The sequence below is a fragment of the Lepidochelys olivacea genome, assembly GCF_965140295.1.
Source record: "Lepidochelys olivacea isolate rLepOli2 genome assembly, chromosome: 1".
Classification (NCBI taxonomy): Eukaryota; Metazoa; Chordata; order Testudines; family Cheloniidae; genus Lepidochelys; species Lepidochelys olivacea.
In genome coordinates, this window is record NC_140411.1 from 281,775,653 (window position 1) to 281,788,630 (window position 12,978).

The 12,978-nt window shown below is 40.1% G+C and overlaps 1 protein-coding gene across 3 annotated transcripts in view; it reads right to left on the reverse strand.

Annotated features, from left to right (window-relative positions):
* Positions 1-12,978, reverse strand: part of SYT1 (synaptotagmin 1) — a 507,893-nt gene that overhangs the window by 129,288 nt on the left and 365,627 nt on the right. For all 3 annotated transcript variants that reach the window (XM_084617798.1, XM_084617797.1, XM_084617796.1), the window contains one exon: positions 3,118-3,302. In XM_084617798.1, coding sequence (XP_084473924.1) covers positions 3,118-3,302 — 185 coding nt within the window. The remainder of the gene's footprint in view (positions 1-3,117; positions 3,303-12,978) is intronic.

The window sequence follows — 12,978 nt, forward strand, 5'->3', positions numbered from 1 at the left end:
GAAGGCCCTGTGTTGAATCCAGGAGGTGAGCAGAACTTTGCAAGTTAGGGCCTAATGACTACAGGATCAAGCCTTTGTGCTTTGGCAACATTTCAGATTTATGGCACCATACACAGCCAATTCAATAATTCTTTCCAGGTGGATTAGAGTAGACCTTTTTTATATCTATTTGTCTGTTTGCTTTAAAATGTATCTCCTTGATATCTTGGAGGCACTCTCTTGCCATTTTATTTGTAACCGAGGCGCTAAAATGATTACCTTCTGAAATATATTACATTAAATTTAGCAGTACACTGTCTTCATGTGCTAAAACCTGCGGTGTTGATTCAAGAATAAATCATTAACTGATTGTGCTTACACTGAAAAACAAATGCTGCAAATATGGTCAAGGTTTTCCAGATTAGGAATTAACGTTGAGAGGAGCTGCTAGGTACTCAGGGTTTATGAAAATAAGGCCACGGATTTAGATGCCTAAATATGAACCTAAGAGCTTAACTTTAGCAATCCATTTCTGAAAATGTCGGCAAGCAAGGCAGATCCTCGATTGGTGGAAATCGTGATAGCTCCACTAGCCTCAATGGATATGACAATTTCCACCGTCTGAGGATCCAACCCTATATGTTCACTGGTGCATACATTTCTTAACAGACCACTGGTTAAATTCTAAATGTATGGACACATTTGTTTTACAATAAATATAAAAACCATTTGAAGATGTTAAGTTCTATATGACTTGAAACTCTATGCTTTTTTGCAAAGTTCTGATTATCTCTGTGACAATGAATTAGTAACTGGAATTTGACCTTTCTTTTCCTCCAAAAAGGGACTGTGTGTCAAACTCATCATTAACTATTAAGCGCAATTTTATATTTTAAATACAGGTCAATGCTAGAGTCATTGGTCATTTATCCAGGTCATAACAAGTATAATAAACAACACTTAATAATATACTATAAGTAAAAGAACAGTCTTATATGATATAGAACAAATCTCACACAGATATCTACTGACAAATCTCACATAGATATCTACTACTTGTCCTACAAAGAAATGTTAGGTTTGTTATCATTAGTATCATTTGATAGCACACAAACAAACACACTGCATTTTATCCCCAATATGCTCAAACAGTATTTTCAAATTATTTTTGCTTCCACGGGTAAAAGTTTGCTAAAGTTGGCCAGGACGAACTCAGCATTTAATTAACTGCTTTTTCAGACAATTTCTCAGAGGGAAATACCTGACAATTACTTAATATTAATAAACGAGAACAAATTCTATAGCTCAAACACAGGGAGTCCAAGAATGCCTCCTCAAAGTGCCTGAATCAAGACAGTATAAGAAATTTCTTTCACATTTATCGTATTAAGTAAACCAAACTTCTCATTAGACTTTTGCAAGAGAGGATCCAAGTTTTCTGTTCAATAATATTCTGAGCTTCACTTCACTGATCCCTTTAACAGTGGAATTTAACATATTTTGTGGGACTTCTGATGACAGGAAACTATATACAGTGGTCACCATTAAAATGTTGATCCATACAGTCTTAAGGTAATGAGCTTTCCCCACAATATTACTTACTAAGTATAGGGAATGCCTGTAATATCTTGGTTAAGCTAATTGCTTTCAAATGGTGTGTCCACATTTCAGCGCTAGCCACTGTAAATGAAGAGTCCATTTTCAGTTATGTGCAAACTGTGCCTCTAAATTTAGTCAATGGGCCTGCAAATGTAAGGAGTAAGGGAATATTAAAGAGCTCTCTGGCTTGATACTGCATGCTGTAAAAGGCCTGATCCTGCTGCTGCTGAAGTCAACTGTGGAACTTCCACTGACTCCAGGGGTGCAGGATTAGATCCCAAGTGCACAAAGAGTGCCTCTGGATTCTAATCTTCCCCATGCAAAATCTTAATTATTTGCAGAAGTGAAGCTGAAGCACCTACTCCAGCTGAAAAGGTTTTGTCCTGCAGTTCCTTAATTCTCCTGAATCTACATTTGAAAAACATACTTCCGTGTGTGTCCTTAGCTGCTGAAATACTTCCAAATGATCTACACAACAGTGTGATTTTATCCCCACTTATCAACCCTAGCACTAATCAGATAACTAGTGAAGATGTTTAGTTTGTATTTTGCCACCCTGTGTATTTACCTTACATCTGAACTCTTTACCATCCCATCCCACAAGAGAGCCAACACTGTGGAATTTTCCTCTGGTCAAAGTCAGTCTTCTTCCAGATCAATGCTAATCTATTCTGTGGTTCCAAGGGAACATTGGATTAGATGCAGGGTCCTGCAACCTTCCAGTTAGTGCCCAAGTATAGCACCTCTCTCACACAAAACAGGTCGGAAGCAAGTATTTCTCTGCTGTTCTCAAATTAATGTTGTGCAAACAGCAGCATGAGAATCTGTCCCTAAGCCATTCACTGGCTCTCAGCTAAAACTGTATTCTGTCACCTTTAATCTTCTCCCTCCCACATATATAACCCTGCCTTCATCCCCCTGTCCAATTTTCTTTTATTCTTTCCTTTTCTCATCCCTTTCCCCTGTTCCTTTGCATCTCTTCCACCATTCTTCTGCTGCACTTTGCTTTCGGTCTTTCTCTAGGTAAGCTTCTGTTTTTGTGCAGCAAGAGCTTTAGTAGCCCAGGTCCACACTTGCATGTCATTTAGTCTCACAAGACCTTGATTAGTACCCCACTCATCCAAACATGGGTTCTCTCTACCTCACTATTGCACCTGGTCCTGGTCAAAGTCCTGTATAGATATGGCTGTAAGACTCTCCCACAGCTATATTTTTGAGACCACCATTTTCTCAAAAAACCTCTCTTCTATATGGACCAGTTGCAGTATTCCTCCTCTCATTAGGAGAGAAGTTAACTGGCTGCCTTGAAAGCATTGACTAGTGCTGCCATCAGTAGCATGCACCAGTGCATGTAGAATCGGCATCCTTCAATGGGCACCAGGGGGTTACTAACTGAAACTCCAAGACAAAGCACATACAGCTGGTCTCCACTACACAGCACCACTATCCAACCATTGAGCAATACCAAAAATAGATAATTGCTAGAAGACTTAACACTTTAAACATAAACAGTGTCCAAGAACAGGATGGCTACTTTACCTGGTCTTTCATGGTCTTCCCTAAATCTTTAACATCTTTCATGTTAATAGCGTTCTTCCCTCCCTTTTCCTTTCCCTTCTTCTTGTTCTTCTTTTTGAACAAGCATTTCTTACAGAGACAAAAGCAGCAGGTAAGGATTAATAGGACTGCAACTATGGCTATGGCTATTAAGGCCCAAGGTGGCACTGGAAGAGAAAAAGAAACACACACAAAGTGGCACACTGTTAGTAAATTTAAATGTAAAAACCAACAGATTTCATTTGTAGCCAAACCTTTTATCAACCTTTGAGCAAGTATCTAAAAATATTGTGTTGAATTTGTATATTTCCCTCAATTGAATATTTACACAAAGAACATTAATATAACAAAGCAAGCATTATCTATCTACATACTTGGAAATAAACAACAAAGAATGTAACTTGCAGTTTAGATTAATCAGCAGGAATTATTTGATTTGTCTAATGTACTCACAAGGTACGCATGTAGCAAAAATTTAAAAACCATCTTTAAAATGTTAATCATGTTTAGAGGAAATTGTTTACTTCTCTCTGTATAATCATTCTTGTAACCCACCTGGCATTATGGCCTGATAAACCAACCTAGCTTGAAGTCAACAGAGCCTAGGTAAAGAAGTGCCTCTGATCCACACAGTCAATTTTAATGAGCAGCATTTCTCCACTGTTTTATTTGACAGACTAGTGGACTACTCATAGATGCAGGTCAAGGTTACCAGTAAACAATGACCAAGGTCAGAGGACTGTTCAATCAGGCATCTATGCTGATAACCATCAAGTCCTTCTGATATTGGCAATGTTTCAGTGTACATCTATGTTTTCATTGAAGTCTTATAAAGAAAAACATGTCTGTTTATTTTATTGATTCAGTCCAAGCTTCTAGACACTGTTGTAATACAAACAAATAATACATAATAATAAGAATAATGATGATGATTTGGTCTTGCAAAAAATCAAGAGAATGATGAGAATTATCTTCACATAAGTAAACTTTAATATGACCTCTTCTGATTACCACACTTTTCATTGACATACGTGACAAAAATACATAATGTGATAACCAATGGGGTTTTAAAGAGGAGAATCATTTGTGTGTCTTGAAATGTATTCGGCCTATCAGATCTGCAAGGTATTCTCTCAACTCAACACATAAAAATCTCTAAAATTACACAGGGCACAACAAAAGCGGTAACCGAATTTGACAAATTTACATCAGTGAATCACAAAAGGAAAGCTGACAGTGAAAATACAGAAAAATTAATTGCTTAAAGCAGCCAAGTAGAGTGGAAAGCATGATTACTGGAAGTTGAACTAGAGACTGCCACTTCAAAAGGAAATTAAAGTTTTAGTGAGCAGCTTCCTTATTTGTAGTTTTTATTTTTCACACTGCTTTACTGATAGATATAAAAAAAGACTGTAGGAGACATGTTTGGAATAGTTAAATAATAAATTCCATAACACTTTATGTGCCTCCAAATGTTCATTTAATGTAGTTGCCATAAAAGAGATGTTGTACGGGATGTAGAATAAATATGAACTGATTATCAAAGAAATGAATGTTAACAGATACAGTGAGCAGATTAGCAGCTGTTTAACAGAAATTTTTATGGACGTGGCAGTAGCAATTCCATAGTTAAGACTGCATTGAGATCTGCATTTATTGCAAGACTAAAATCTCCATTTCATGCTTTACATTTTGAATTTTGTTTTCAAATTTCAGCACAATATTTTAGAGGGAAATTGACTTTTCTATGTCATTTATTTTTTTGTAAAGCATTTACTAACTCTTCCAGAAGAAACCATTTAAAAATGCGTCCTTTGGGAAATTTTACCTTATTTTCCTCATGTTTCATTGGGTTCCTCTGTTATTAGCCCCCCCACCGCACCAACCACAGTCCTCATACATTCCAAACATCACATGTAAACACAGTCTACAACAGAGGTGCAGGCCACTTTTAACATCTGAAATTAAACACAAAGTGCTAGTCTCCTTACTCAGTATCATCTAAATTGAGTTATGCCAAGATTAACCAAAGGAATTGCTCAGATCCAGCAGCTATTTCTGTTTTCCAGTGCTGCCAACCCGCTCCACCAGCTGTGCATTGTCCATACTTCCAGAGATGTGGGGAGGCAGGCTGGCAACAGGAGGTATGAAGATGGACTCCAGAAGAAAGAGGGGACTCTGTGGCGGGGGAGCCATGGGAGGAAAGGGAGGATATGGAGAGGCAAACAGAATATACCCAGGGTGGGGGGACACAAGGGATTGAGACTTGAGGTGGGCAGGATGGGGGTTAGCCTGGATTTGCATGTTGCATGGGAAGAAAGACAATATGAGAGGAAGGTGTCTGGGGCAGTCAGGTGCCTCCATGCTGAAACCATGTTGAATGAAGGGGCCCTCTGGCACTGCAGCCCAGAGTAATGAGGCAGCAGCACCATGGGGAGTTCTTCAAGCACTGCTGCCTTGACACACAGACCCTCAGCTCCTTTGTTAAACTGTTTACTGTTTATTTTAATCCAGTTGTAATTAATTGCAGACAATAACTCTTGTTATAATTAAATCACGAACAAATGACTATGATGCTCAAAGTGATATAGAATTTTTAATTCATCTCTTCAAAGAAGACACTCCCCAGTTCTTTTTGCTAAAGCAAATACAGGTATAAAGGAAGGAAGCTTTTAAGGCTGTCCAGGCTCTGGAGACTTTCAAAAAGGCTTCAACAGCCAAAGCTTCAGGAAAAGAAAGGAAAACACCCCAAACCAGACAGACTGTAAAGAATATTTTCTTCTATCTGAGTGCACAATCTCTGTTAAGAAGATTGCTCATCACAATACTGCTACTGGCAGAGAGCACTCAGCCTTGTATTACTGGTGCTGAATGTACAAATGAGGTTTAACGTAAGTAAAATTTCAACTGTATAGGTTTTGAAACAGAACCAGGTGTTTGTTTTCAAAGTGTTTCATAGAAATTTTATTTAAAACTTTCTGAATTGAATGAATCATGCTCTATGATAAAGCCAAGATTTTCAAAGGAGACTAGTGATTTTGAGTGCTTCCATTTTTTGTGTGCCCCAACTTCTGATACCTTAAAGGGGTAAAGGGGCTTGATTTTCAGAAAGAGCTGAGCCTCTGAAAATCAGGCTCCTTTAAGATGTCTCAAGTTGGGCATCCCAGAACAGAGGCACTCTAAATCACTCATCACTTTTGCAAATGTATGCCTATGGCTGTTAATTTTCTGACATACCGAATATGAAGAATGAGGGAGATATCTGTATTAATTTTATGAAGTTTATAATCTGTAGATTTGGTAGTTATTGTGTGGTGGCTGGCTTTATGGAACCCTAAAGGTTAATTCCAGCTGGAGTCTGGCAAAGACTCTAATTCAATGGACAATACATTGCTGGAAGGCGATCTCAGACTCCCTCTGAAGAAATGTGTGACCAGATTCAGGCGTGCTGCTCAAAGCCCCAGGAGATCTAGAGGCAGGGACTCTTGAAAAAAATAATCATTGAATGGTTGAAAAGGATAAAAAGGCAGTCTGTGACTTGAGGGAGACACATTGACTGGTGGGTCAGATATCAGAAAGGCAGGAGCAGTAGGAAGTACAGCCTGTCTCGCCCAGCCCCAATGGTGTGTGTGCGTGCCTGAAACAAGCAGGAATAATATAATATATTGTTGCAAGGAAAGGCTAAAGTTTAAGTAAGATAACATGCATGTAGGCTTTTCATTGTTATCTTCCCTACCTGATATGTTCTTGTGGACAAATACCTAATACTTGTTTTGAAAAAGCTGTCCTGAATCACTGTAATTTCATACTTGTCACATGCTTTTGGAAAGAAGTCTATAACAGGGGCCAAACCCAGATGGACCCATTGAAGGTAGCATGGTTTGTCAACAGGATGCTGCAGCCTGGTGATCCAGTCTGAAGTGGGGTGAATCACGGGATTTGATGCAGAGAAGTTCAGGCATAGGGCTGTCACTTGGAAAGGGTACCCATGGAGAGACAGAGGTCAAAGGTATAGCTCCCCCTGAAGAATAACACTGAACTAAAGAGATAAGCATCAGGACTGTATCATTAGCCAAGATATTTTAGGGACCATTTCTGTAGACCTCACTCAGGTTGAGCAGCAATGACTCATGCGAGTAGTCCCACTGAATCCACCAAGTTCAAAAGGACAACTTATGTGAGTGAGCTGCAAAATGGGAAGAGTTGCAAAATTGCATCCTTTGTATAAAACTTCTTTTTTTTTATTAGCTTTACAAAAAAATGCTTGGCAGGCAGCGATGGATCCAGCAGGGATGGATTTATCGTGTCTAGTCTAGACGCGATAAATCGACCCCCCCAAGAGCTGTCCCGTCGACTACTGTACTCCACCGCCGCGAGAGGCGCAGGTGGAGTCGACGTGGGAGTGGCAGCAGTCGACTCACCGCGGTAAAGACATCACAGTAAGTCAATCTAAGTACATCGACTTCAGCTATGTTATTCACGTAGCTGAAGTTGCATAACATAGATCGATCCCCCTGCCCCCCCTCCCCCAGTGTAGACCAGGGCTGACATTCCAGCGAGACAATCTAAAACTATTAAATGCCAGGGAGGACAATTGATCCCAGAGAAAGAGGCAACATGAGGGAAGAAGAAAGCTGCATATCAGCATCAAAGTACTAATGTTGGTGTACACTGCATAGATAGAGTTCCTCCTACTAAACAACTCAAAAATGCTTTAATAAATGTGAATATCTATAATAGCTTGTTTGGAAAGCTTCAACACTGATTTTGACAGGTTCTAATTCAGGGCATGCACCACTGGCTTTCAACGCTCCCCAGTTGAATGAATCTGTATTTTTATAAGAACATTTGCAATAACTGCGGCATCAGACTTGTCATAATTCTCAGACATGTATTACCCTCCTGGTGCTGGGTAACTTACAGACAACTACAAGGTGACCAGAAGTCCAATTAGTTTTATGTTTTGAACTGTATCACCCTAACACAGACGTATGAATCTGCATATAGGAACAGAGCTTGATGACTAGTTTGCTCCAACTATAATGAATTATTTTGGAATAATCAAAAGAAAAGTAGTACTTAATTTAGCACATTAGTTGCTGCTACCTCAGTAGAGCAGAAGTTTTATGCTTGGGTTCGGTTTGTGAAATACTCATATTTTCCAGTTTGCTTTTATAAGTCCTACTGACTTGTGCCCGTCTTATATTACACAGCCTAGCAACACACACATAGGGTAGGATAGGGCAGAAAGAGATAATTGCCAATAGACACAAATTACCATATTTGCCAACATTTACAATTGATCAGAAGGGACAACTTTGTTAAGGCTTTTAGTTTGATTTAAATTGAAATCTTGGAATCTGCCTTTGGAAACCGATTTGAAAATACCAGTGGATATTTCCTGGGTTTTAGACAATCAAAAAAATATTTTAACAACTAAATGATAAAAAAAAATGTAATCCTACTTTTGTATGCAGATGGAATTCTGTAGCAGAACAGCTTGACACTGGTAAAATATATTCTAATTAAATTAAATACACCAAATCCTGGGCCCCCAAATTCCCTTACTTATATGCATTAAACAGAGATCGCTCCCTCCAAACCCTAAGTTTCCTAGCCAAATCAGACAGGTTGGTATGTTCATTCAATACCAGGAGAAAAAATTCTCCTCCCTTGGAGGGAGCTTGGATGTTTGGAAGGCGAAAGGCAGGGGAAAAAAAGATGGAGAGACTGGAGTAAGGAAGTATCAAGGATTGCAGAAAACAGCAGAAAAAAAGGAAAAATTGTATAAAGGACTAGTGCTTGGAAATCACCCAAGGACATAACAAGGAAGACCCAGTTAAGTCTGGGATAAAAGTCAAGCCACAAAAAAGAGAGAAGTGGGAGAGGGAAAGAAAAAGAAAGGAACAAAGAGGAAAAGCAAAAAACAGCATATGTAATATTAACATTCCTAAATTTAGTTTATTTATCCGAGCTCAAGGGCTCTATGTGCTGTTCAGTTATTATAAGAAGTGGGGGTGAGGGAGGAAGGCACAAAACCCACCAAAACAAAAAACCACCACTACCCACCAAACACCCACACCAGTAAGCATCTCCCCTTCCTCCATCCAGTCTTTAACATCAGGGAAAAGCCTGGTGCCCTGAAGCTTAAAAATAAGGAAGAGGGAAAGAAAGAACAGTGCTCTTTGGACCAAGAGGGTGAACCGAATTCCAAAATTAAGGGCCCCTTATCAAGAAGGCCCTGTCAGTATCCCACTCCTATTTAAGCTAGGGGAATAGTAGCTAAATCCCCATAGCTGATGGCAACTGCCATGGTATACTACAGGGAAACAGGTGGTCTTAGGGTTGCCAATTTTGGTTGGATGTATTCTTGGAGGTTTCATCACATGACATAATTTTAAATTAAAGATTAATTCCTGGAGACTCCAGGACAATCCTGGAGGGTTGGCACTTGGAAAGGGTAGGTGGTCTCTAAGGCAGTCAGAAACCAAACCATTTAGGAATTTATTGATCAAAATCAGCATCTCAGCCAGAAATCATGCTCTCTGAGAGACATACTACTTGGTAAGCAGGCAGCTGCAATTTCCAAATGTTTTGAAGGTGTAATCCCATGTGAAGCACAATGAAGCATTCCAACTGTGGTGGAAAAGCATGGATAACTCTGACAACTTTCACATATGAAAAAAAGGTTGCAAGCTTCTTGCCAGGCGCTGATGTTGGAAAGCTGTTTTGAAAACAGCTGCTCTCTGTGCATCCATCCACAAGAAGTTGGGCATTGAAAACCTCCAGATTGCACATCTGAGTAACAAACCCCTGTTTTATTATTAGGCAGTACTATGTAGATGCACTGGTACTTTTTTGTCAAGTCTTTTCTATAATATGCTCTAGACTTACTCCTGCTATTTAATTCTGATGGTGCCAAAACAGAAAAGAAAGGGCAGATTCACAGCTGCCCAACAGTACCTTTACAGTTCAGGAGGTATTAAAACAATTTCCCTATCTCCCAAAATCCACATCCACCAAAGTAGCCTGTAACACAGGTGAAAGAGGATGAGGCCGAGGCTGGCTGAAGAACATATGCTCTGAGAACCCACCCCGGAATGTAAACGGTGGGAGAGGATACCACAGCTCACTAAGGAGGCTGTATGCAGGTTACCAGAAAACATAAATATAAGTACTGGTGTGCACTAGTTAGAATGCCAGAATGCACTAAGAAGGCGTGAAGCACCTGTCTATCATATCAATACAGTTTAAATATTAACACTCACTACTTGCACATGTGTGTGTTTTTTCCCAGACACAGTTACATATGCCATGTGGCTCTGTGAGCACACTTTGCATATGGCATTCACACTTCACTCCCATTTTCACTTCCTTACTTCTATCTTAGATTCTCTATATGGCTCTGCTCAGTGCTTACTATAATGTGTGTTTATCTCCTGCCTACCACTAGAGGGAACCAGGACAAAGCATCTTAATGAAATGGAATGATGCTGACATTCCCAACCCCTCTGTCTATTGTTTGAGCATTCAGAGTCCTATTGCAGAAGGCAGTCTCCATGAATCGCTTCTGGAAATTACTGAAGCTGTAACTGAGCTAAGAGATGTGTGTTATGACAGCAAAACTTCCCTCCATGCAAAATAGTGTGACATGAAAGTGTGCTGATCGGATGGGTTTCACTTGTTGAATATGCTGCTGCCTAAACTGTTTGTTAGCTCTTATCATGCACAGTCACTCACACGTCATATTGCCGAACATTCCAAACTTGGCAAATAAACTGACCTGCAGTCTAGCAGGCACAGAGGAGCTGCAGCCTGGTATCTGGCAGCATTAGACAGGACTATACACCTAGCCAAGACACTTGGAATGCTGGCTGAGCAGACCTGCCTACCTTGCCCTTCAAATGCCTGAGGCCAAATCTGCATAAAGTAGATGCTCATTTACATAAATATGCTTTACAGACTATTGGAAATGCAGTTACACAATTGGAAAATGCAATTCTTAAAATTAGTTCATCTTCAGGGCAGATGGTAGGCTTCTCTTCCCTAGAGAAACATCAGGCCAACACCCCATCTTCCTCTGCATGGCTGAGTCTTTTTTTCCTTTCTCCTTGTCACCAGTTCCCCCCCGTCCCCGCCATTTGTTTATTCCCCCCCCTCCCCAAGATCTCTCTGCCTACCCCCTCTCACCTGCTCCTTTTGACCCATCCCTTCTAAGAGACTCTACGGAATCAAGAAAGTAGGGCAGAGGGGTTTCCAAATCTCTTCCAAATCCCTAGTGCACTCCCTGCATGTATAGCAACTGGGCCAGGGAAAGAGGTGAGTCTCTGAGCCTGATGCTTCCTGCCTGTCTAGCAGTTAGTGGGGAATGCTCCGTAGCTGTGGCCATAAAGCCTTTAGAATAAAACAAAATGAAAAGCTCTGGATGACTTCCAGAAAAGCCAAAGGCAGCAGGGGCATGCTGCACAGCTGGAGAAGAGTGCAGAAAGCAGGAGCCTCCCGCCAAAAGTTGGACAGGAGGCAGCTCTGCTGCAGGCTTTCAGGAAAGGTGCATTTGCAAACATATGGTGATGCCAGGTAACTTGCCAATGGAGGACAACAAGGCAATTCAAGGAGCTAATATTCAGCACTAAAGACTGTAGAAGCTTGAGACAGCATTTTCAATCATGTTGTGGACAGTGGTATTTTGTGGTTAAAGAGCATTTCACTTTTCCTGTGACATTTACTGTATGTTACACTTCAAGCTTTGACCGATAGTCTTGAGGAAGAAAAAACAAATGAAGAACTCAGACATCTGCCTATGATTTTAGGCTGGGATTTTCAAGGCAGCTAAGAAAGTTCAGTAATATTAACCCCCAGCATCCAAAAATCCAGAGTCTGGCCTCAATAATTCATTACATTGGCTTAAAAATTATGAGATATTTCAAAATAATACATTTTGGGTTATTTTTATTTGTCTGAGTTTTTGATCTTTTGCATCACATTTGGGTCACATTTTCAATGTTTGTCCTGCAGCCACGAGGGATGGAAATATACTTCATTTTTTCAAATAAATCTGATACTCTAACTTACCACAAGAATCCAGGAGTTGGGACTTTAAGAAAACACATAACATTGTGTGAATCAGCAGTCTTAGGAGTTAGGTGCCCAACTCCTAGGGTAAGTCATTGCTTCGATTTATTGATGCTCCACATTAATTTAGAAGACCTCAAAATAAGAATGATGACTTAGTGTTAACTTCATCAAGCATAGTACAGAGGAATATTAAGTTTTGTTGCTTAAGGTCATCCTGGGTCATACTGTTTTAGATTCAAGCACTTTTCATCAATAGACGTCAAAGCACTTTACAAAGGAGGTCAGTATCATTAGCCCCATTTCACATGTAGTGAAACTGAGGCATAGAGAGATGAAAGTGAATTGCCCAAGGTCATCCAGTAGGCCAGAGCTGGGAATACATCCAGGTTTCCTGAGTCCCATGCCAGTGCTCTATCTCCTCAGAGCACAATATCAGCAACATGTGTATTAGCTTATAAAAACTGTAAGTAAATTTAGTGGTCCAAAAGGTGTCAGGGTTGCAGCTCTGCCAATGATGTCCTCTGTTTATCCACCACATACATACAACGCAGGCAAACAGCAGTGCACATTTATTCACCATAATGAGTCAATTCTACTGTAGATGAGCTACTTCTAGGAGGGAGTTCATTCAGTCTCTATTGACAATACCATATAGGTGCCAGTTGTGATGGGAGTTTGTGAGAACAGCAAACAGCGATGACTTTAGGTCCCTTGTGTGATCTGATTCCCTGCTCCCTTTCCTACTGGTTCTCTTATGGTAAATTATCC